Below are 22,427 nucleotides of genomic sequence, written 5' to 3'. Positions count from 1 at the left end.
AGAAAAGCTCAAGAGCACATTTTGCTCTTGACCTTGGACCGAAGCCCAAACACAGGAATTGCGGCCTGGAGTGCTGAGGTGGGTGTGTCCAACCCACAGCATATGGCAGTTAAGTGAGAGGAGCTATGATTGGATGAGGCTGGACACCCCCTCAGCACTCCAGGCTCCACTTCCTGTGTTTGGACTTCGGTCTAAAATCTGTGTGTGAGATGGGGGGCAATGTGCTCTTTTTTTAAGCACAAATAAAACTTCATTTTTTTTGAAAGTATATTAGAAATATTTTTTATTTACCATAAGGAGTGCAATAGCAAAAATTTGTTTCAATGAGAGCGACCATTTAAGCCACATCTAACATTTCCTGCGAAATAGTACATAACGGCTGCATCTTCAAAATGGCGGTGTTCTGTATGTAGACATGTGAGCCTTCTCATTGCTGGCCTATATTAACCCATACAGGACCCATGACGTACCGCTACGTCAAGACACCCTTGGTCTTAAGGACCAATGAGGTACTGCTGGGCGGGGACCGGACCGAGGTGACTGCTATCATCGATAAGCAGGCACCCCACGCAACTGCCCAGGGGGGTCATCAGACCCCCCTGCACAGTGATCTACAAACTGTAGTCCTCCAGTTGTTGCAAAACTGCAAATCCCAGCATGCCCAAACAGCAAACAGCTGTCTCGGCATGCTGGGACTTGTAGTTGTGCACCTCCAGCTACATCTCCCAGCATGCCCTTCGGCGATCAGTACATGCTGGGAGTTGTAGTTTTGCAACAGCTGGAGGCACACTGGTTGGAAAATACTGAGCGAGGTAACAGAAGCTAACTGAAGGTTTTACAACCAGTGTGCCTCCAGCTGTTGCAAAAGTACAACTCCCAGCATGCACGGCCTGTCAGTTTTGAAACAGCTGGAGGTTTGCCCCCCCCCATGTGAATGTACAGGGTACATTCACATGGCAGGTTTACAGTATGTTTCCTACTTTAAGTTTGAGCTGCATCAAATTTTTCGCCGCAGCGCAAACTCCTAGCGGGAAACTCACTGTAAACCTCCGCCAGTGCGAATGTACCCTTAACCCCTTAAGGACCGGACCATTTTACACCTTAGGACCGGAGCGTTTTTTGCAATTCTAACCACTGTCACTTTAAACATTAATAACTCTGGAATGGTTTTAGTTATCATTCTGATTCCGAGATAGTTTTTTCGTGACATATTCTACTTTAACTTAGTGGTAACATTTTACGGTAACTTGCATCCTTTCATGGTGAAAAATCCCCAAATTTGATGAAAAAAATGAAAATTTTGCATTTTTCGAACTTTGAAGCTCTCTGCTTGTAAGGAAAATGGATATTCAAAATTAAAAAAAATTTGGATCACATATACAATATGTCTACTTTATGTTTGCATCATAAAATTGATGAGTGTTTACTTTTGGAAGACACCAGAGGGCTTCAAAGTTCAGCAGCAATTTTCAAATTTTTCACAAAATTTTCAAACTCACTTTTTTTTCAGTGACCAGTTCAGTTTTGAAGTGGATTTGAAGGGTCTTCATATTATAAATACCCCACAAATGACCCCATTATAAAAACTACACCCCCCAAAGTATTCAAAATGACATTCAGTAAGTGTTTTAACCCTTTAGGTGTTTCACAGGAATAGCAGTAAAGTGAAGGAGAAAATTTAAAATCTTCATTTTTTACACTCACATTTTCTTGCAGACCCAATTTTTGAATTTTTGCAAGGGGTAAAAGAAGAAAATTTTTACTGGTTTTTGTAGCCCAATTTCTCTCGAGTAAGCACATACCTCATATGTCTATGTAAAGTGTTCGGTGGGCGCAGTAGAGGGCTCAGAAGGAAAGGAGCGACAAGGGGATTTGGAGAGAACATTTTTCTGAAATGGTTTTTGGGGGGCATGTCACCTTTAGGAAGCCCCTAGGGTGCCCTAGACAGCAAAAAAAAAAAACACATGGCATATTTTGGAAACTAGACCCCTTGGGGAATGTAACAAGGGGTAAAGTGAACCTTAATACCCCACAGGGGTTTCACGACTTTTGCATATGTAAAAAAAAATAAATTTTTTTACCTAAAATGCTTGTTTTCGCAAAAATGTAACATTTTTACAAAGGGTTAAAGCAGAAAATACCCCCCAAAATTTGAAGCCCAATTTCTCCTGATTCAGAAAACACCCCATATGGGGGTGAAAAGTGCTCTGCTGGCGCACTACAGGTCTCAGAAGAGGAGTAGTCACATTTGGCTTTTTGGAAGCAAATTTTGCTCTGGGGGCATGCCGCATTTAGGAAGCCCCTATTGTGCCAGAAAAGCAAAAAAAAAACCACATGGCATTATATTTTTGAAACTAGACCCCTTGGGGAACATAACAAGGGGTAAAGTGAACCTTAATACCCCACAGGGTTTTCACAACTTTTGCATATGTAAAAAAAAACTAAAAAAATTTACCTAAAATGCTTGTTTTCACAAAAATTTTACATTTTTACAAAGGGTTAAAGCAGAAAATCCCCCCCAAAATTTGAAGCCCAATTTCTCCCGATTCAGAAAACACCCCATATGGGGGTGAAAAGTGCTCTGATGGCACACTACAGGTCTCAGAAGAGGAGTAGTCACATTTGGCTTTTTGGAAGCAAATTTTGCTCTGGGGGCATGCCGCATTTAGGAAGCCCCTATGGTGCCAGAACAGAAAAAAAAAACAAACACATGGCATACCATTTTGGAAACTAGACCCCTCGGGGAACGTAACAAGGGGTAAAGTGAACCTTAATACTCCACAGGGATTACACGACTTTTGCATATATAAAAAATATATATTTTTCTTCACTAAAATGTGGGTTTCCCCACAAATTTCCCATTTTTGCAAGGGTTAATAGTAGAAAAGACCCCCCAAAATTTGTAACCCCATCTCTTCTGAGTATGTAGGTACCCCATAAGTGGACGTCAAGTGCACTACGGACGAACTACAATGCTCAGAAGAGAAGGAGTCACATTTGCAAACTTTGCTGAAATGGGGGGGGGGGGGGGACATGTCGCATTTAGGAAGCCCCTATGGTGCCAGGACAGCAAAATACCCCCCACATGTCATACCATTTTGGAAACTAGACCCCTTGAGGAATGTAACAAGGGGTAAAGTGAGCCTTAATACCCCACAGGGGTTTTACAACTTTTGCATATGTAAAAAAAAAAAATCTTTTTTTTCACTAAAATGTGTTTCCCCCCAGATTTTACATTTTTACAAGGGTTAATAGCAGAAAATACCCCCCAAAATTTGTAAATACATTTCTTTGGAGTAAGGACATACCTTAATTTTTGATGATTTTCGCTCCGCGGGTGCACACCAGGTCTTGGAGTAGGAGGTCAGTCAGGGGCCTTGAGCTTATTATAGCAGCCAGGATGTGGGACCCCGCCTCAAGGAGCGTTAATGGGTGGGGAGCACTGAGCCCTAAAATAGGGGAACACTATGGGGGACAACAGGCCGTAACTGGGGTAGACAGGTGAGGTACAGTGGGCCAGAAAATAATATAATAATAAAATAGGATATGTTCCCAGAATAATGACCCAGCGCACAGCCAAAACTAAAAAAAATATGCCCGCCCCAAACCCTATGCTCTGAGTCATCATTCTGGGAATGTGAGGTGTGAGGCCGTCCCTAACCTGTTGCCTCAAATGTGCACCCGCTCAGGTGGAGAGAGAGCGCTGCGCATTTGAGGCAACATAAAAAGTCCCCGATGATAGTGACTCAGTGACCTATGACCCATTTTTGATAAAACACTCCCAGAGGTCTTATCAGGTTTTTTTTTTTCAGGTTTTTTTGGGCAATTTAGTGATTTATGGGGGTAAAATTTTGGAATGTACTCTGGACTTGGTACATTGGTCAAATTATGGAAAATTAAACTGAAAAGGGAAAATTTAGGGCTCCATGGAAGTGTGATACTCCCTGAAGCAGCCTATGTAGAGGCCCGGATTATCTGGGCAAGTGTCACACTGTATGGTGGTGTCCCTCCGTCTCCCCTTCCTGTAACACACTCTGCATTTTTTCTGGGATCGTCCCTTCTTTCCAGTGGGGGGGGGGGGGTACCTCACCTGGAAAGTGTTGGCCTGGGACGATCCTGGCGCCTATAACTCCAGACCCTTGGGAAGTCCGACCTGATCTTTCCCGTTCAGCAAAGATCAGGAACCTTAGCACTTCTTCTTGGTACTGAAGGAATGTCCCCGTGTTGCCAGCGTACTGGGATAGTACAAAAGCGTTGTACATGGCAACCTGTACCATGTAGACCGCAACTTTTTTGTACCATGCCCGTGTTTTCCGCATGGCGTTGTATGGCTTGAGGACTTGATCTGAGAGATCAACTCCCCCCATATACCGATTTTAGTCCAGAATACAATTGGGCTTGAGGACCGGTCCCACGGTACCTCGCACAGGGACAGGGGTGCTGCCGTTCCCATGAATAGTGGTGAGTATAAGGACATCCCTCTTATCCTTATACTTCACCAACAACAGGTTATCATGGGTGAGGGCACGGGACTCACCCTTGGGGATAGGCATGTTGACCAAATTTAGAGGGAGGCCTCTCTGGTTTTTCCGCACGGTCCCACAAGCAGATGTCGATCTGGCGGAAAGGGATGTGAAGAGAGGGATGCTGGTATAAAAGTTGTTCACGTACACGTGGTAACCCTTATCCAGCAATGGGTACATAAGGTCCCAAACGATTTTCCCGCTAACACCCAGAGTGGGGGAACAATCTGGGGGTTCAATACGGGAATCTCGTCCCTCATACACTCTAAACTTGAGAGTGTACCCGGAGGTACTCTCGCAAAGTTTATAGAGCTTCAAGCCATATCGCGCCCGCTTCGAGGGAATATACTGGCGGAAGATGAGCCTCCCCTTAAAACTGATGAGAGACTCATCTACCGAGAGGTCCCTGAGCGGTACATAGGCCTCCAAAAATTTGGCCCCAAAGTGATCGATGACCGGCCTCACTTTGTAAAGCCGGACATGGGCGGGATCACCTTGGGGCGGACATGCCGCATTATCTGCATAATGCAGGCATTTCCGAATGGCCTCATACCGGTTCCGTGTCATCGCCATACTGTAAAGCGGGGTCTGGTAGAGGATGTCCCCGCTCCAGTAATGACGAGCACTTGGTTTTTTGACTAGGCCCATATGCAGCGTGAGGCCCCAAAATGTCCTCATTTCCGCTGCATCAATGGCGCGCCATTCATTGGGCCTGGCCAAAAACGAATTGGGGTGGCGGGCAATGCTGGGCGTACAAGTTCGTTTGTTCCACCATTAGATTGACCAGGCTGTCACTGAAAAAAAACTTTAAAAAGTCCAGATCAGTGAACCCAGCCGTGTCAAACCGGATTCCTGAGTCGCCAACAAACTCAGGAATCCGTGGCTGATAATCCTCTGGGGGGCTCCAGACAGAGTCATCGGAAGGGGGCTCCGGTGCACTTGTCTGGGGGGCCGGACTCCTATTACGAGCGGCATTGCCACCCGTACTAGTGTCGGCCACTGGGTCACTCTCATGGGGGGTGCGTGGCCTCGCCTGGCGGCGTCTCCGCCGCCGTACAGGGGACTCATCATCACTACTAGATGATGAGGAGGGCGATGAAGAACACAAAAATGTTGGTTCTTCATCGTCCTCACTGGCAGATTCGGAGTCAGAGGCTAAAAAAAGCGTAAGCCTCCACTGCCGAAAATGCCCGGCGGGCCATCGCCTTTTTTGTACGGTGGGGGGGGGGGGGGGGGGGGGAGTATGTAGTGTGTGGTGCTTGGTGTACAAAGTGTAGAAAAGTAATAGAAAGAGAAAAAAAAGCTGTGACCAAAAAAAAAAGAAAAAAAGGGGTGGCAAACGCAGCTACCTGAACCCCTAATAGGACCCTGGGTAACGGATCAGACCCTAATAGGACCCTGGGGGACCTATTAGGGGGTCAGGGGGGGGGGGGGATTTTTTTTTTAAATAAAAAAATAAAAATAAAAAAAGCTGCGCCGAAAAAAAAAAGGGGTGGCACACGCATCTCCCTGAACCAGGGGAATAGAACCAGGGGTCAGGGATATGACCCTAATAGGACCCTGGGGGACCTATTAGGGGGTCAGGGGGGGAACTTTTTTTTTTTGACTTTTTTTTTACTATTTATACTCCTACCTGTCCCTAAAATGATCTCACCCTATTCTAAGGCTCCTGAGGGGGCTCCGGAGCTCTGAGGGGGGATCAACGGTCCTCTTCCTGCTGCTGCACCCGCTGACTGAACCAAAACAGCGGGTCCAGCAGCGAGAAGGAGCCGTTAACCCCTCCTCTGCCGCTCTGCTATTGGCTGGACGATCGCCAGCCAATAGCAGCGTTGCTGGGGCGGTGACAGTATTGTCACTGCTCCCCAGCAACGGTAGGTGATTGGCGGTGTAATTGTACACCGCCGATCACCATTTATTTCCAGGTCATCGGGTCACAAGTGACCCGAATGACCTGAATCGCTGAAGATCGCTTGCGTGATTTCGCCAGCGATCTCCGGCGATCGCCAACATGCGGGGGTCCCGGGACCCCCCTCGGCATTTGCACGGCATGCCTGCTGAAAGATTTCAGCAGACATGCCGTTCCGATCTCTGCCCGGCGAGCGGCAGAGACCGGAAATACAACAGGACGTTCTCTAACGTCCTTGGGCATTAAAGCCCAGGTAGCGGGGACGTTAGAGAACGTCCTATGTCCTTAACAGGTTAAAACACTACACTACCACATAATAAAAGGGTAAAACACACACACACACATATATATATATATACACACATACACCCCCTTACACTGCCCCCCCCCCCCCCCAATAAAAGTTAAAAAACTTATTGTACGGCAGTGTTTACAAAACAGAGCCTCCAGCTGTTGCAAAACAACAACTCCCAGCATTTCCGGACAGCCACTGACTCTCCATGCATGCTGGTAGTTTAGCAACAGCTGGAGGCACCCTGTTTGGGAATCACTGGCGTAGAATACCCCTATGTCCACCCCTATGCAATCCCTAATTTAGTCCTCAAATGCGCATGGCTCTCTCTCACTTCAGAGCCCTGTCGTATTTCAAGGAAACAGTTTAGGGCCACATATGGGGTATTACCGTACTCGGGAGAAATTGCGCTACAAATTTTGGGGGGCCCTTTCTCCTTTTACCCCTTATGAAAAGGAAAAGTTGGAAGCTACATCAGCCTGTTGGTGTAAAAAAAAAAAAAAAAAAATGACTAACATGCTGGTGTTGCCCCATACTTTTTAATTTCACAAGCGGTAAAAGGGAAAAAAAAGACCCCCAAAATTTGTAACGCAATTTCTCCCGAGTACAGAAATACCCCATATGTGGGCGTAAAATGCTCTGCGCTGCATAACAAGGCTCAGGAGGGAGAGAACACTATGTACATTTGAGGCCTAAATTGGCGATTTGCACAGGGGTGGCTGATTTTACAGCAGTTCTGACAAATGCAAAAAAAATACCCACAAAATAGTATGCCATGTGTTTTATTTTTGCTGTTCTGAACACTTGACATACACGAGGTATTTCCTTACTCGAGAGAAATTGGGTTACACATTTTAAGAAGAATTCTCTCCTTTTACCCCTTGTAAAAATCCAAAAACTGGGTCTACAAAAACATGCCAGTGTAAAAAATGAAGATTGAATTTTTTCCTTCAATTTGCTGCTATTCCTGTGAAACACAAAGGGTTAACAAAGCTTTTGAATGTAATTTTGAGGGGTGCAGTTTTTATAATGGGGTCATTTATGGGGTATTTCTAATATGAAGACCCTTCAAATCCACTTCAAAACTGAACTGGTCCCTGAAAATTGTCGATTTTGTAAATTTTGTGAAAAATTGCTGCTATACTTTGAAGCCCTCTGATGTCCATCAAAAGTAAAAACATGTCAACTTTATGAAGCAAACAAAGTAGACATATTGTATATGTGAATCAATATATAAAAATGTATTTGGAATATTCATTTTCCTTATAAGCAGAGAGTTTCAAAGTTAAAAAAAAGTTTTCAATTTTTTCATCAAATTTTGGATGAAATTATCGACAAAATTTTACCACTAACAAAAAGTAGAATATGTCACGAAAAAACTCTCGGAATCCAAATTAAAGGTAAAAGCCTCCCAGAGTTATTAATGCTTAAAGTGACAGTGGTCAGATGTGCAAAAAATGGCCGGGTCCTACACTGAAAATTGGCTTGATCCTTAAGGGGCTAAAACCATAGTGTTTTCATACTAAAATATTCCAAAACAAGAAAACAAGTTATTTCTTTTTAAACATCACAAAAATTTAATAGAGCAGGCAGGCACGACTGTAAAAAGTTAAGAATTCTTTTCCATAGAATTCACAATAAAAGTTCTGTTCAACATCACAATTCATCAGTTTGACAAATGCACATTTTTATTAGGAACATAGGAAAGCACATAACAGTCATCCAAGGTTACAGACTAAATGTCAAGCAAAGTGTATACAGTATTTATTTATATATCTTAAGTTATGTAAAGTTCTTCATTGTGTATGACTTCTGCATTGAGTTCTAAAACCAAGGACAACATTAAGCCTTTGTATCTGAACTTCTCCCCTCTGGTAATGATAGGAACGTAAGTGTTCAGTGACAGAACGCCAAGCTGTGCCTACTAGAACGCTAGATCCAACCCTGTATGCCACAAAATATTTATCAGGTACAAAATGATTAGTAAAAATGTGCCCAAAACACATACAGCTGTCCTACCTACAGTATACACATTTAAGCTTACACGTAGAAGGGTACAAAACCAAACTGCACACCTTTATAGATCCACTGGAAGTGGTAGTAGAGGCATTAGACAAAAGCCAAGGTTCAAACTTGCAAACTTTTTTTTTTCCTTTTTTTTTTCCTTTTTTTTTGTTAATTTTTTTTTTCCAAACGAACAAAGGCTAAATTTAACTTTTATAAACTGAGGAATGCAGAACACGGGGGTTAGGATTTACACAAGAAGTTCTTGGTGTAAAAACATATAGGGGATACAAAAAGTCAATTTCCTTTATGTTTTCCTCATATAATCACTCCTGGCCTTGGCACCAAGAACAACAAGGGTGAGTAAACCAATGTACTTTGTTAGGAGCATTGCATCCTTTAGAAAATAAATCCCATTGGGGAAAAAAAATTATTATACAGAAAATGTAGTCAGACTATTTTAAAAGCAAAACCCTTTGATTATTGCTCAGTAATGCACATGGAACATTCAAGGCCAGTAATGGAGATCATAATCTCTTCTATTATAGTACTTATGAGGGTGGCACAGAAGCATTTTAATATTCACCATTTTAGGATGCAAGTAGAGCAATAAAGCAATAGTGAAAGCTCGTAACTTTTTTTTTTAGCACTGGCACCTTTTCTACATTAGACACCTACAGTATGTTATACTTCCATAAATCTCATTACACTGAAAGCTCATATGTCTGACAGTCTACAATACAGCTTTTTCTCTCATATTCTTACCCACTCCTGAACTGCTTTTAAATGACATTGCAGATCTGAATCTACTTTCTCAACAGTCCTAATACTCCACTAAAATTAAATTGGCACCGTCAGATCCAAAATCTTTTTATATCTTGTTACTGATGAAAATTAAAGACCTTTTGTAATATGGTTGTTAAACATTTTTTGAATATTTAATATAGAAAACAGCTCCTTAAAATCCCTCCACTATGGGTCCCCATACCTACTGGGACACTAATCAGTCCTGCAGCAGCATCAGGCTTGTCCATGAGTCAGGGACAAGTGATGACTCATGGACAAGGCTTCCTGAGCAGACAATCACCTCCACCCACCACAAGGGAGGGAAAAGCCCCCTTCTCCTGAGAGGATTTCTAAGGCTGGGTTCCCATTACGTTTTCCCTCATACAGGAGCGCATACGGCAGGGGAGAGCTAAAAACCTGCGCTCCCGTATGCCTTTCTATGCGCTCCCGTATGTAATTCATTTCAATGAGCCGACCTCAGTGAAATGTTCGGTTGGCTCATTTTTGCCCCGTATGCGCTTTTACAACCGGACCTAAAACCGTGGTCGACTACAGTTTTAGGGGCAGGGGAAAAAAGCGCATACGGGGCAATAATTAGCTGACCAAATGTTTCACTGTGGTCGGCTCATTGAAATGAATTATATACGGGAGCGCAACTTTTTAGCTCTCCCCTGCCGTATGTGCGAAAACGTAATGGGAACCCAGCCTAACACTGTGAGCTAATGAAAAGAGGGATTTTTATAATATAGGTTAGAGGCATAAACATGTACATGGTCAGGATTAGGTACTAACTTTTTTTTCATGGAGACATAAAAAGAGGTACTCTGCCCCTAGACATCTTATCCCCTATCCAAATGATAGGGGATAAGATGTCTAATCACGGGGGTTTGCCGCTGGGACCCCCAACAATCTCTGTGCAGCACATGACTGGGTGCGGACGGCAGGGTCGTGACGTCACAGCTGTGCACCTCATGATGTCACACCACTCCCCCTCAATGTGTCTATGGGACGGTGCAGGGTGGCAGTCACGCCCACTTCCATAGACATTGAGGGGGGTGTGAAGTGATGTCACGACCCCGCCGCCTTCTCCAAGCATTCGGAACAAAATGTTCCGAAGGCTGGGGCAGCAGAGTACCCTTTTAAGGGTGTATGAACAAGTACAGTATCCTGCACATGATGATCAGGATTTGATGGTGTGTTCAGTCATTTAATTTACGTTAAACTCTGCAGCTTCAAATCCTGCACATCAAATATGTGAATATAAAGAGGAAATAACAGTTTGGTATCATCCCAAGAAACCAGTTGCAGTATTCCGATTGTTTTTCTAATAAAAATAATTAGAAAAATTGTGATCTACTACCTTACTTAGTAAAGAGACGCACCCTACACACCCTGATGCTGTCCAAGGGACGCTGTCAGGCTGCATGAACACACCCTGCTGGTAAAGAAAATACTCAGCTATCAACTGATTCATAAATTTCCAAGAGGAATTAAAGAGTAAGATACAGAGTTCATGTCAGCAGATTAAATACATCCACTTGGGGTATTCATTTTTTTATTCATGTTCAGCCTCGGGGAAGAGGAAACAATAAAAAGCCATATAGTAACTTGCTCCGGCCATAGTGCTCCTGGAGACTATCAGGTTGCACAGCACTTTCTGTGTTTGGGACACTGAGGAAGGCAAGTATGTTGTTTATACTAGAATAAAAAGTCAACTCTGTCACACCTCAAATTTTAGCTGTATTTTTATTTTACTGAATAAGCAGCAATGGATTTAAAAGAGAAAGGCGTCACCCTGCTCCATAATCCACTACTGATTTTTCAATTAAACCCGCCACCCAAATGCAACAGTGGAACTTATCCTGAAACTTGCTGACCTGCAGCTTACACTGAATCACACAGCCTTGATTTTTTTTATTTGCCTTTAAAATGGAATCTGTCAGGAGGATTTAAGACCCCCATACCGCCATCAATCCGTTATATGGCATGGCATAAGGTTAAAATAATGCCTATATGTAATGAAAAGAGAATCTGAGATATGTAAATTACCTTGTAAGAGTCACCTGGTTGTTGCAGTTAATCTGGAGCAGTGTTATCCATTAAGTGTGTCTCCAGCTGTTGCAAAACTGCAACTCCCAGCATGCCCGGACAACCAAAGGCTGTCCGGGCATGCTGGGAGTTGTAGTTTTGCAACAGCTGGAGGCACCCTGTTTGGAAAACACTGGTCTGGATATGACATGTCCAAGAGACATAACCTAGGCCAGCGTAACTGCTAGAATCCTAAAACACTGAACTTGCATCGTTCTATAGGTATGTATGCTGAAGCCAAATGTACATTTCACGGGCTAACATGCACACTGACCATACTCCTGTTTTAGTGGGGACAGTCCTCAATTTGTGATTGAAAAAAAAAAGAATGGTGCATTGAGTTAAGGACACCACAGGTACAGGGTTTCAGAGGTTCTGGAGTCACACAGCTCAGTCTCCCAAAATTCTCTTAGGCTGAGAGAGAAGCGTTTGGGCACCTGATGCTTCCGGCTAACAGTCAGGCCGAGGTGACCTTTTAAAATGTGCAGTTTTCACCTAGATTATGCTGAATTGAATAGATTACATACACACACACCATTGTAAACCTAATGCTGCACTCTAAAATCAACTGGTGGAGGCTCGGGGGGTCTTAAAAGGGTTATGCAAGAATAGAAAAAACAGAGCAATTATTTTTTTCCCCTAAAAACAGCACAACCCCTGTCCTTAGGTTGTGGGTGGTATTACAACCTGGCTCTATTCACTTCAAAGGAACGGAGCTACACTATCACATGCAACCTAAGGACAAGAGTGGCGCTGTTTCTGCAAGAAAACAGCTCTGTATTTTTATTCCTGGATAACCCCTATAATCCTCCTGATAGTTATTAACAGGAACCTATCTACTTCTGAAGGAGCTCATTTAGAAGTTAAAGTGTGGAGGCTCTTGGTTAAGTATAGAACATACTAGTTAGAGAAGAGTTCTCAGGAACAATGTATCATAGTTATATATATATATATATATGCCTATTATCAGTAAAATGGACACGGTTTACTGTAACTTTTTTTGTATAAACAATAAAAAACATTTTGGTTTTCCCCTAGATGAAAAGCTTCCATCTTTGTCCTAAAATAGAGATTAAAGTGGTACTCCACTGGAAAACATGTTTTTCTTTTTTTTAAATCAACTGGTGCCAGAAAGTTAAACAGATTTGTAAATTACTTCTATTTAAAAATCTTAATCCTTTCAGTACTTAAAGGCTGCTGTATGTTCCCCAGGAAGTTCTTTTCTTTTTGAATTTCTGTCTTTGTCTGACCACAGTGCTCTCTGCTGACTTCTGACCTCTGTCCATTTTAGGAACTGTCCGGAGCAGGAGAGGTTTGCTCCTACTCTGGACAGTTCCTAAAATGGACAGAGGTGTCCGCAAAGAGCACTGTGGTCAGGCAGAAAGAGAATTAAGAAATGAATTTCCTGTGCAACATACAGCAGCTGATAAGTACTGGAAGGATTAAGATTTTTAAACAGAAGTAAATTTCTGGCACCAATTGATTTAGAAAAGTTTTCCAGTGGAGTACCCCTTTAAGTAAGCACACGTGCAATACGATATTACTACATATTGTGGAACTTCATTTTTCAGGGCAATCTGCAACTTTTTAGATCATCCTGATATTGGGTACATAACGGCCAGCATTGTGGTACACAAAGGACAGCCCAAGGCTTCAGTCAAATAAAAGTACATTGTGCATCTTTTCTCCTCTGTACAAGTTGTCATTTTAAAAGACTATATTACAAAGCAATGTAAATAAATACCAGGCTAGTACAAAAGTTCTTATTTACAGTTGTACAAATTAACTGTATTCAGTGTAAATGCTGTGTTTTAAAATACACAATTCTAGTGAAGCATCTTTACAGGAATCCAATTAGAGGCTTCAATGTGTTGCATAAAAAAAGAAAAAAAAAAGACAACAAAAAGAAATAATGAATTAAAATTCAAGTTAATGCGATACATTGCTTTGTGTGGAATATAGACAAACCCATTTATATCAAGAATGGCGTCTGTTAAAGTGCTGATAAACAAAAGATTTTGTGAATGTTCAGGAAATATACTAAACATTGCTTAAAGCTTGAAGTCTCTGTACGCATTCCAAGTGTTTAGTATAAGTCTCTCTCTGGCTGCCATCACAGATGTAGTTTGCACAGAGAAGGTGGTGTAGTCCAGGATCCAGGCTCTCATCCTTCCGCTGCAGTGTCAGGCTTTACTATTTGATATGTGATTAAGTATTCGGGGTACGCCTGCGGAACAATTAATATGCATATTAGCAATTCCCAACAATTACCATCAACCTTTAGTAATTGACATTTACACGGTTGTTCATTCAGGGATATTTAGCTGGTTAACCATCTGTACATAATGATATGACATGTCCAAGAGACATAACCAAGGCCAGTGTTCCCCAACCAGGGTGCCTCCAGCTGTTGCAAAACTACAACTCCCAGCATAAACAGGATGACCTAGGACAACTGCAAAATGCAACTTAAAGGACATCTGCAGCATTTACAACTTATCCCCTTAGCCACAGGATAGGGGGATAATGTGTTTGATGGCAGGGGTCCGACCGCTGGGACCCCCGTGATCTCCTGTATGGGGCCCCCGCATTAGCACTCAGTGAGAGCGCTAATGCGTGTAGTGTCAACCTAGAGAGGTCGACGGTTACGCCCTTTGCCCATACAATTCTATGGGAGAGGCAGGGAGGCACGAACGCTGCCTCTCCCATAGAACTACATGGAGGAGACATGTCGGCCGCAACATCATGCTGTGGCCAGCACACCTCCTGCACTGAGAGCCATGGCCGAGCCTTGGTCCCGTGCAGGAGATCAAGGGGGGTCCCAGCGTTTGGAGCCCCTGTGATCAAACACTTATCCCTTATCCTGTGAATAGGGGATAAGTTGTAAACTCTGCAGATATCCTGTAAGTTCCATTTTGCAGTTGTTCTATGTCATCCTTGGACTGTTTACTGTCCATTCAGATTTCTTCCTGCAGATAGGAGATAGTTGTTTTCGGCCGCAGATGGCCTTTAATGCAGAGTTCATACCTGTTCTCCTCTGTAGATCACATATTCAGCGAGAGCAAGCCCATTGACACTAGGCCGGCCAGTGACCGAGTGGTGACCAGGAGGAGAATGAGCCATTTTCATTGCACTGAACTGAAGGAAAGATTTCCCCAGTGTAACTCGACAAAACAGCAGCTGTCTATTGTAAAGGAAATAAAAAGGTGCGATTATCATCTAGCAAGACAAGGGATAGAACATTTGATCTGAGGTAAAACTTGTAGTTTTTTTCACACTTCCACTTGACCGGAATAAACAGGAAAAGTGTGCACCAAGCTAAAATAAAAATAAATAACCAGCACAACTCTTATTCTCAGGTTGTGCCTGGCAGCAGCTCTTTTCCTTAGCAATGAATGAAGTGAAGTTGTGATATCACACACAACCTGGTACAGGCGTGGTGCTGTTAGCTGTTTTTCTATTCCTGAATAAACTCTTAAGGTTCTTACAGGTGTTATCCAGTAGGAGGAACCTTTGACAAAAAATATAATATATATATATTCCTGCATATATATATATTGCTATGAAAACTGCAACTTTTTTTTTGTGGGGGGGGGGGGGGGGGGGGGGATGCACTGTGTGTTCTCTCTCCATTCTGCAAGTCAATTCGATTATAATGATTCTTCATTTACATAGTTTTTTTTCTATTATTGTACAACTTTTAAAAAAATGCACACTTTTTTTTAAATAAAATTGTTCTTTCCTGACACTTTTCCATTTATGTGCAACATGAACTGTAGTTTTTATTGGAATCTTTTTTTTAATGGGATTTCTTGGGTTTACACTATTTACCATGCAGGATTCTAAACTTACTAAGTATGTTCATTTTTATTTAATTTATTAAATTTGGAAATTTTGGAAAATAAGGGCGATATATATTAGGGGAGGTGCATTTATAAAATTTTAGAGACTACTGATCGTAACCAACATCCACTACTCTAAAGAGAGTGCAACTCCTGCGTTCGCTTCAAAGTTACTTAACGCTCCAGGTACGTTAAGGCCCAGACAGTACATATATGTACACACACACACACAAATAACATTAACAGTGAAGTGCACTCACCTATGGCAAACATAACAAGACCGGTCCTTGTGAATTGGGCATCCTGTGCCTCCACCAATGCCATAAACATACTGGTTGCTTTTTGATGAGTTTTCTGCAAAGTAAATGCCAGCTCCAAACATGCCACCAATGTAAGCATGCCTTTCATCAAACCCCTTGTGAATAATTGCATTTACAAAGGGGGAACCTGTAAAAAATTAAGCACACAACAAATACTAAAAGATGGAACGGAAGCAAATGCCTTTTTAGGCTATGTTCACACATTTATGATATTTTGGGCCATAAATGATGGGGAAAAATGTATTAATGTAAAAAGAAAAACCTGAAAAAAAAAAAACTGTATGTACCTAGCCATCATGATAAAACAAACCCTCCTCAATAATAAAACCTCTTTGGAGATCAGCTGATTCAGAGATATTTGCATTGCAACTGCAGCATTTGATGTCTTTTTTTTTCTTTTGAACCAAGGTCAGAAATGGATCTAGCAAAACAGCACTAGTCATTCCTTTCTCATTCCTTTTGAATCCACTTCTGGTAACAAGCCATACAACAAATAACCTGCAACATTTTGTAAACATAAAAAAATAAAAATAACAAAAATGCTGGGCGTGAAATCCTGTTTGATAACGTGAAACAGCCATGCCTTGTTACTGGTCAATCATTTACACCAGTAAGGCAGCAGCAATAGTCCTGGTATCACATGTCTGCCTTCTTATACTCTACCACTGATAGTACTGAACAAAAACTGAAGTGTCAATTAATCACGTATCTATCCAACTTATTAATATAGTCTACAATTTTCCAAGCGATGCATCACATGGCAGAAGCTTACCGTGGAATAACATTCTTTCATTAGCGTGATTATGGTTTTCCTCTGTAACCTCTTTCCTCCGGTGAGTGTACCTTTCCCAGAGCTTTTTATTACATACCTTCTGAATCTAGATATTTACAGACAATGACAATTACTACCACATTTTACAGATACAGCTCTAAAGCACACACAAAATGGTTCACAACTTACCTTTAAGATATTATATCTGTTAAAAACTCCACCTGCATGTCCTCCATCTCGATGTTCCCTGACTGTGCTCTGCATCTAAATTTTAAAGTATAAATTAAGATAACTAAGGGCTCGTTCACGTTAACGTCAGTCCCAGTTTATTCATGCCCGTTCTCAAATCTGTTCAAGCCTTTTGCAAACGGCTGTAAATAGATGTCCCATTGATGTCAATCTTGTTACCTGCCCGCACTCATTTGGTTCCTATTACATTATTTTTAGTGGAGAATCGGTCAAAAATAACGGATTAGAAATGGATATATGGAAATTAACACTGTAGTCTATGGCAAACAGATGAGCCTGTAATGTCAACCATTTTCATCCGTTTTTTTCCAATCAGTTATTACTTCTGAACATGCTCAGAAGAGGTGTGAGTAACCAATAAAGAATACAAACAATTTAAAAACTGATGCAACAGGATGCCACTTAATCAGTTTGCATCCATTTGGTCTGTTTAGCAGCAATGATGGGACAATGGCAGGATGGGAAAGAATGGCCATGTGAACCTAGCCTAAGGTTACACTAACAAGCACACATTGATAAGGAAACCAGACAGAAAAGAAGTCCCAAAAGAAAAGAATTTTCTCTGTAGTATACAGCCGCTAATAAGTACTGGGAGGATTAAGAATTTTTAATAGAAGTAATTTACAAATCTGTTGAACTTTTTTGGCACAATTTGATTTAAAAAAAAAAAAATAGTTTTCCATCGGAGTACCCCTTTAACTGGGCAAAATTCATAAAACATTTCAATGTTTGTGTTTATAACTAGTATACAATAACAAATAAGGTCTCTATTTCTATTATGGCTACATTTTACCAGTGTAACCCAAGTATGTTCCTACTTAGTACTAAAAGCCAATGGATCTTGTGGGAGTAGGAGTTTGTTAAATACACACAACTACCTGCGCATTCAGAGGCTGATGCTTAATAATGTAAGTGCAGGAATAACTAAGTCCATATGATTTTTAAGCATTGGACACAAGGACCCACTGTGGATGTAGCAAGACACTATAAAATATAAGTGGAAAGAATAGAAAGGTGCAAAAAAAAAATATGTTACCTCTTCATCCACAGAAAGAAACTCTTTATCATCTGGAGCAAGGTCAATTAATATAGTCCCACTATTAGAGTTGTTCAGTGTCAAGTATGGATTTAAACCTAGAAAATAAACCAAGCTCAGATCAATGGACAAGAAAAGCTTTACACACTGCCATTAGATACTAAAGAAATAAGACAAGATCTATAAGCACATGGAAACAGAGTTTAAGCTTAAAAATAGGTTGTTTTATGAAGCAAAGTTGGTAAAACTATATATATATATGAATATGCAAAGCAGCTCATTACACCACCTTTTCAGGTAGTGTTCCCTGGTATCAGCTTGGCTCCTGTTAAGGAATATAAAAAAGCTGATCGGGATTTATGCCAAGCCAGACTACTCCCCAAAAGGGAAGTTTCTACCCATCTGCAGACAGCTGTTTCGGGTTGTTTGCCCCTCGTCAGTACAGAGCAGGGTGATCTGGCTTGGCTGTGGTGAGAGGCCTGGGGCTTTAAACGGGGTCAGTACTTTCCTTAGGGAGAGGACACAGTACAAGTACAAATATGCTGTTTTTTTTGTGTAAAATGATGTTCATCCCTGTACTACTGATCTTCCCTATGGATCTGTTTACTACCTGGTTTTCTCTCTAAACAATGACCCTGCTGTGGTTCTGCAACAGAGCAAACACCTTCCCATAACTCCCCTTGCTTACATGGGCAGTGGAGACTAATACTTCCTGGATAGACCGGGAGACTGCAGCTGAACTGTGCATATGTGATTTATACCTTAGTGCAGCGTTTCCCCCCCCATCAGGGTGCCTTCAGCTATTGCTAAACTACAACTTCCAGCAAGCCCGGACAGCCTTTGGCATATGTGATTTATACCTTAGTGCAGTGTTTCCCCCCCATCAGGGTGCCTTCAGCTATTGCTAAACTACAACTTCCAGCAAGCCCGGACAGCCTTTGGCTGTCCGGGCTTGCTGGAAGTTGTAGTTTAGCAACAGCTGGAGGCACTCTGATTGCGAAACACTGCCTTAGTGGGTTGTAACCAAGGGCAGCAGGTTATCAAAACAAAGCAAGCAATGAGGTGGATATATCTCTCAAAAAGGACATTTTGAGAAATGGTTTTATATTGAATATATGTTTGATGTCACATAAGACATCAGTCTTTGTAAGACAATCCATTTAAACTCTTTGTATTAGACCATATTTTTCTTAATATTTTATTAGAAATGAAAGATAAATGTTACCTTGTTGACCTGAAATAAGCCTTTCAACGCCTTTTATGATCTTATGTCTATGCCCATAAGCATTTATTCCAATCTCCTTGAACTCTTTGTGTCCCATTTCAATTAAGACATCTAGGGTTATCTGTAAATAGAGCAAAACAGATTACAAATGGGGTTTAGAATGTTTGAACTCTATCACAAAGCACACTTCTACGTTTATTTGTCCTCCTCTACATGCTTTCTGGATGTTGTATATAGACATTATCCCCCACTACAGTAACATAAGGAAATAACATGTGTCTACATGGAAGTTTACTAAATTGGCTCTGTATAAGATGGGTTAGCCATTATAATAACTGTGATCCTGGAATAAAGAGAAAAAAAAAATCTCTACTATTTTATTTGGTAAAAGGTATAAAAAGCTTCTTTCCAACTCACCTGCTCCCTCTCAAAGATGTCTATTAAGTGATCAAGTCCAAGGTTTCTCAAGAACTGATTAATACTGAGATCAACGCCGGATACTGTAATAAAAAAGGAAAGCATGTGTGAGTCTTATTTACTATGTAAAGAATTACATGGGCAAGTAAAAAACAAAAAAAACAAAAACGATTGGGATTCTCGTTATGCCAGCTAGGCTTAGACTGACTTGTTTGTAAACACATTGGGGAGAATGGGGGAGATTTATCAAAGCCTGTGCAAAGGAAAAGTTGCCCATTTGCCAATATCAACCAATCAGATCTCTTCTTTCAATTTGCAGAGGCCTTGTTCAAAATGAAAGAAGCAATCTGATTGGTTGCTATGGGCAACTGGGCAATTTTTCCTCTGCACAGGCTTTGATAAATCTCCCCCAATAAGTAAAGAAGCTGGCACTTGCCATTGCTAGTCATATAAATAAAGCTTATATCAATGCGCTTATTAATGCCGATTTTTATTGCACCAAAAGTTTGGTGAATTTTTGGTGCACAAAAAGAACAAAGTGCCCAGGCAACTTACTACATTAAAGTTTATGAGTACACTGCCCCAAAGCACTAGTACAGGTGTATCACAAACTTCCCTTACTCAAGACTACAGCGACAAACAGCTTCCATCACTTGATGTCAGTAACGTTTGCTGAAGCATGCGGCCGCGCATTTCTCCTAGGAATGCCTAGGGATTTATGGGAGTCTCAGCACTGAGCTCCTGACTGATCAGAACTTTTGACATGTCTGCATGATGTGTCAAAGGAAAGCAAATAAAAAAAAAAAAGTGTGACAAAAAGTCAATAGACCATAGAGATTTGTCAAGTGACAATAATATTTACTTAAAGGGGTATTTCAGAAAAAAAAAATTTTTTTTTTTATATATCAACTGGCTCCAGAAAGTGAAACAGATTTATAAATTACTTCTATTAAAAAATCTGAATTCTTCCAGTAGTTATAAGCTGCTGAGTTGTTCTTTTCTGTCTGAAAACAGTGCTCTCTGCTGACACCTCTGTCTGTCTCAGGAACAGTCCAGAGCAGAAGTGGTTTCCTATAGGGATTTGCTCCTACTTTGGACAGTTCCTGAGACAGAGGTGTCAGCAGAGAGCACTGATGTCAGACAGAAGGAAAAACTCAAATTCAGCAGCTGATAACTACTGGAAGGATTAAGATTTTTTAATAGAAGTAGTTTACAAATCTGTTAAACTTTCTGGAGCCAAGTTTTTTCCTGGAATACCACTTTAAATAAAAAAAATTAAAAATTATCATCAGTCAGAAGTAGTAACTGGAAACCAGCTAATCACTTTCTAGAAGGATGGCTGAGAGTTGGATGGCTGCTATAGTGAGGGAACTGTCGGTCACAACGGCAGACTTGTGGGGGCTGTTGTGCGTTTTACTGTTACGAAGAATATGCAAAGCAGCTCATTATTATGCCACTTGGTTGGTCAGGTGACATTCTCTGGTTGTTGGTTGGGTGTCTGTGTATTACTCCCTTAGACTAGCTAACTGGCTGGGAAAGTGTGCCAAGCTAGACATCTCTCAAAATGGAAAGATTTAACCCAAGCGGCAGACGGTTTGTTTCGGAGTATTTCTGCCACATAAGTACAGAGCAGGGTTGATCTAGCTAGATGAACATGCAAAACAGCTGATTAATATGCCATCTGGTTGGTTGGGTGACACTCCCTGGGTGTCAATGTATCACTCGTTTATTGCTGGCCTATTAGTATTGGTACTATGTACTCATAACAATGAACCAGGCCTAAAGAATAACACCCAGTTACACAATTAATGCTCCTATATGGACAGTCAGTCGTGTATATTTGCCACACTAACTTAATCATTAGAGTCCACTCTTTTCTTAAATAATACCTGGTCTTTCCTGCATTTAGTGCAGTATAATGTATAAACTCAAAACAAAATGATTTTTTGAGCTGCCTATACTTATCTGCACCCATGTTCAATATCACATTTGTATTATTTAATGGCACATTGCCATCTACTGGTAGCTTGTATGTATCACAAGTGCCATAAGACATTACACAAGGCACTTTCTATCCCTTTGTTTCCTTTGGGTTTTAGCCCATACAATATGTGTTTAATAGATTTGTTTGTTGAAGTTATTTACTTTAAAAACAATCATGTCCCTTTAAAATTAGAATACTGCCTTTTCTTGGTTTTATGTACTGATCAATGAGAATAGATCATGGCTGATATGTGCCAATGACTTTATAACAGTTTCAGGAAGTATGCGGATACTCCTGCACATTTTTATCACTTTCATTATCTCTGGAATTAAGTTTTGTGAAAATGTAGTTTTTATTGCACATTAGCCATCTGTTTTCTTAGTAGTTTGTATTCATACAACTGTGTACCCCACTGTATTCATTATAGACTTAATAAAGGAACCAACATCTTTTATAATCCCCCTGTTATTACTTTATTAAAGTTTGCTGGCTTGTTCTCTAATTATTCTGGGGGGTGCGGGCTTAACATGGAAAATACACAGTCCACTATAGAGTATGTAGAAAAGAATGGAAGCGCTTTCACCCCAGTAGTTGCTTCATCTGTATCTTTTATTCTTTAATATCTTCCGACACAAGCAATTGACATCACAGGCGGGGACGGAGCGTGCAGCGGGGGTATCTCTGGCTACGGATTGCGGCGCGACACGGTCCATAGCCGGAGATACCCCCACTGCACGCTGCGTCCCCGCCTGTGATGTCAATTGCTTGTGTCGGAAGATATTAAAGAATAAAAGATACAGATGAAGCAACTACTGGGGTGAATGCGCTTCCATTCTTTTCTACATACACATTTTAACAGTGTTATCTCAAAGCCAACCCCTGATATCCTCATATCTTATTAGGGCATATTTAGGGCCATAGCTGTTAGCTGAGAGTTTGTCTCCAGGGAAAGCTAATCCCCACGGAGACTCCCCATATGACAA

The 22,427-nt window shown here is 41.3% G+C and overlaps 1 protein-coding gene across 3 annotated transcripts in view; it reads right to left on the bottom strand.

The window, feature by feature from the left end:
* Nucleotides 1-8,387: 8,387 nt before the first annotated feature.
* Nucleotides 8,388-22,427, bottom strand: part of TNKS2 (tankyrase 2) — a 73,509-nt gene continuing 59,469 nt past the window's right edge. For all 3 annotated transcript variants that reach the window (XM_056530222.1, XM_056530219.1, XM_056530220.1), the window contains 8 exons: nt 19,461-19,543; nt 19,044-19,164; nt 17,819-17,916; nt 16,723-16,797; nt 16,534-16,639; nt 15,702-15,888; nt 14,627-14,783; nt 8,388-13,826 (listed from right to left, as the gene is read on the bottom strand). In XM_056530222.1, the coding sequence (XP_056386197.1) occupies nt 13,764-13,826; nt 14,627-14,783; nt 15,702-15,888; nt 16,534-16,639; nt 16,723-16,797; nt 17,819-17,916; nt 19,044-19,164; nt 19,461-19,543 (890 nt within the window). In that variant the 3' untranslated portion in view covers nt 8,388-13,763. The remainder of the gene's footprint in view (nt 13,827-14,626; nt 14,784-15,701; nt 15,889-16,533; nt 16,640-16,722; nt 16,798-17,818; nt 17,917-19,043; nt 19,165-19,460; nt 19,544-22,427) is intronic.

Source organism: Hyla sarda, chromosome 7 (assembly GCF_029499605.1).
Source record: "Hyla sarda isolate aHylSar1 chromosome 7, aHylSar1.hap1, whole genome shotgun sequence".
Lineage (NCBI taxonomy): Eukaryota > Metazoa > Chordata > Amphibia > Anura > Hylidae > Hyla > Hyla sarda.
This window is presented reverse-complemented; position numbering and strand designations above follow the sequence as displayed.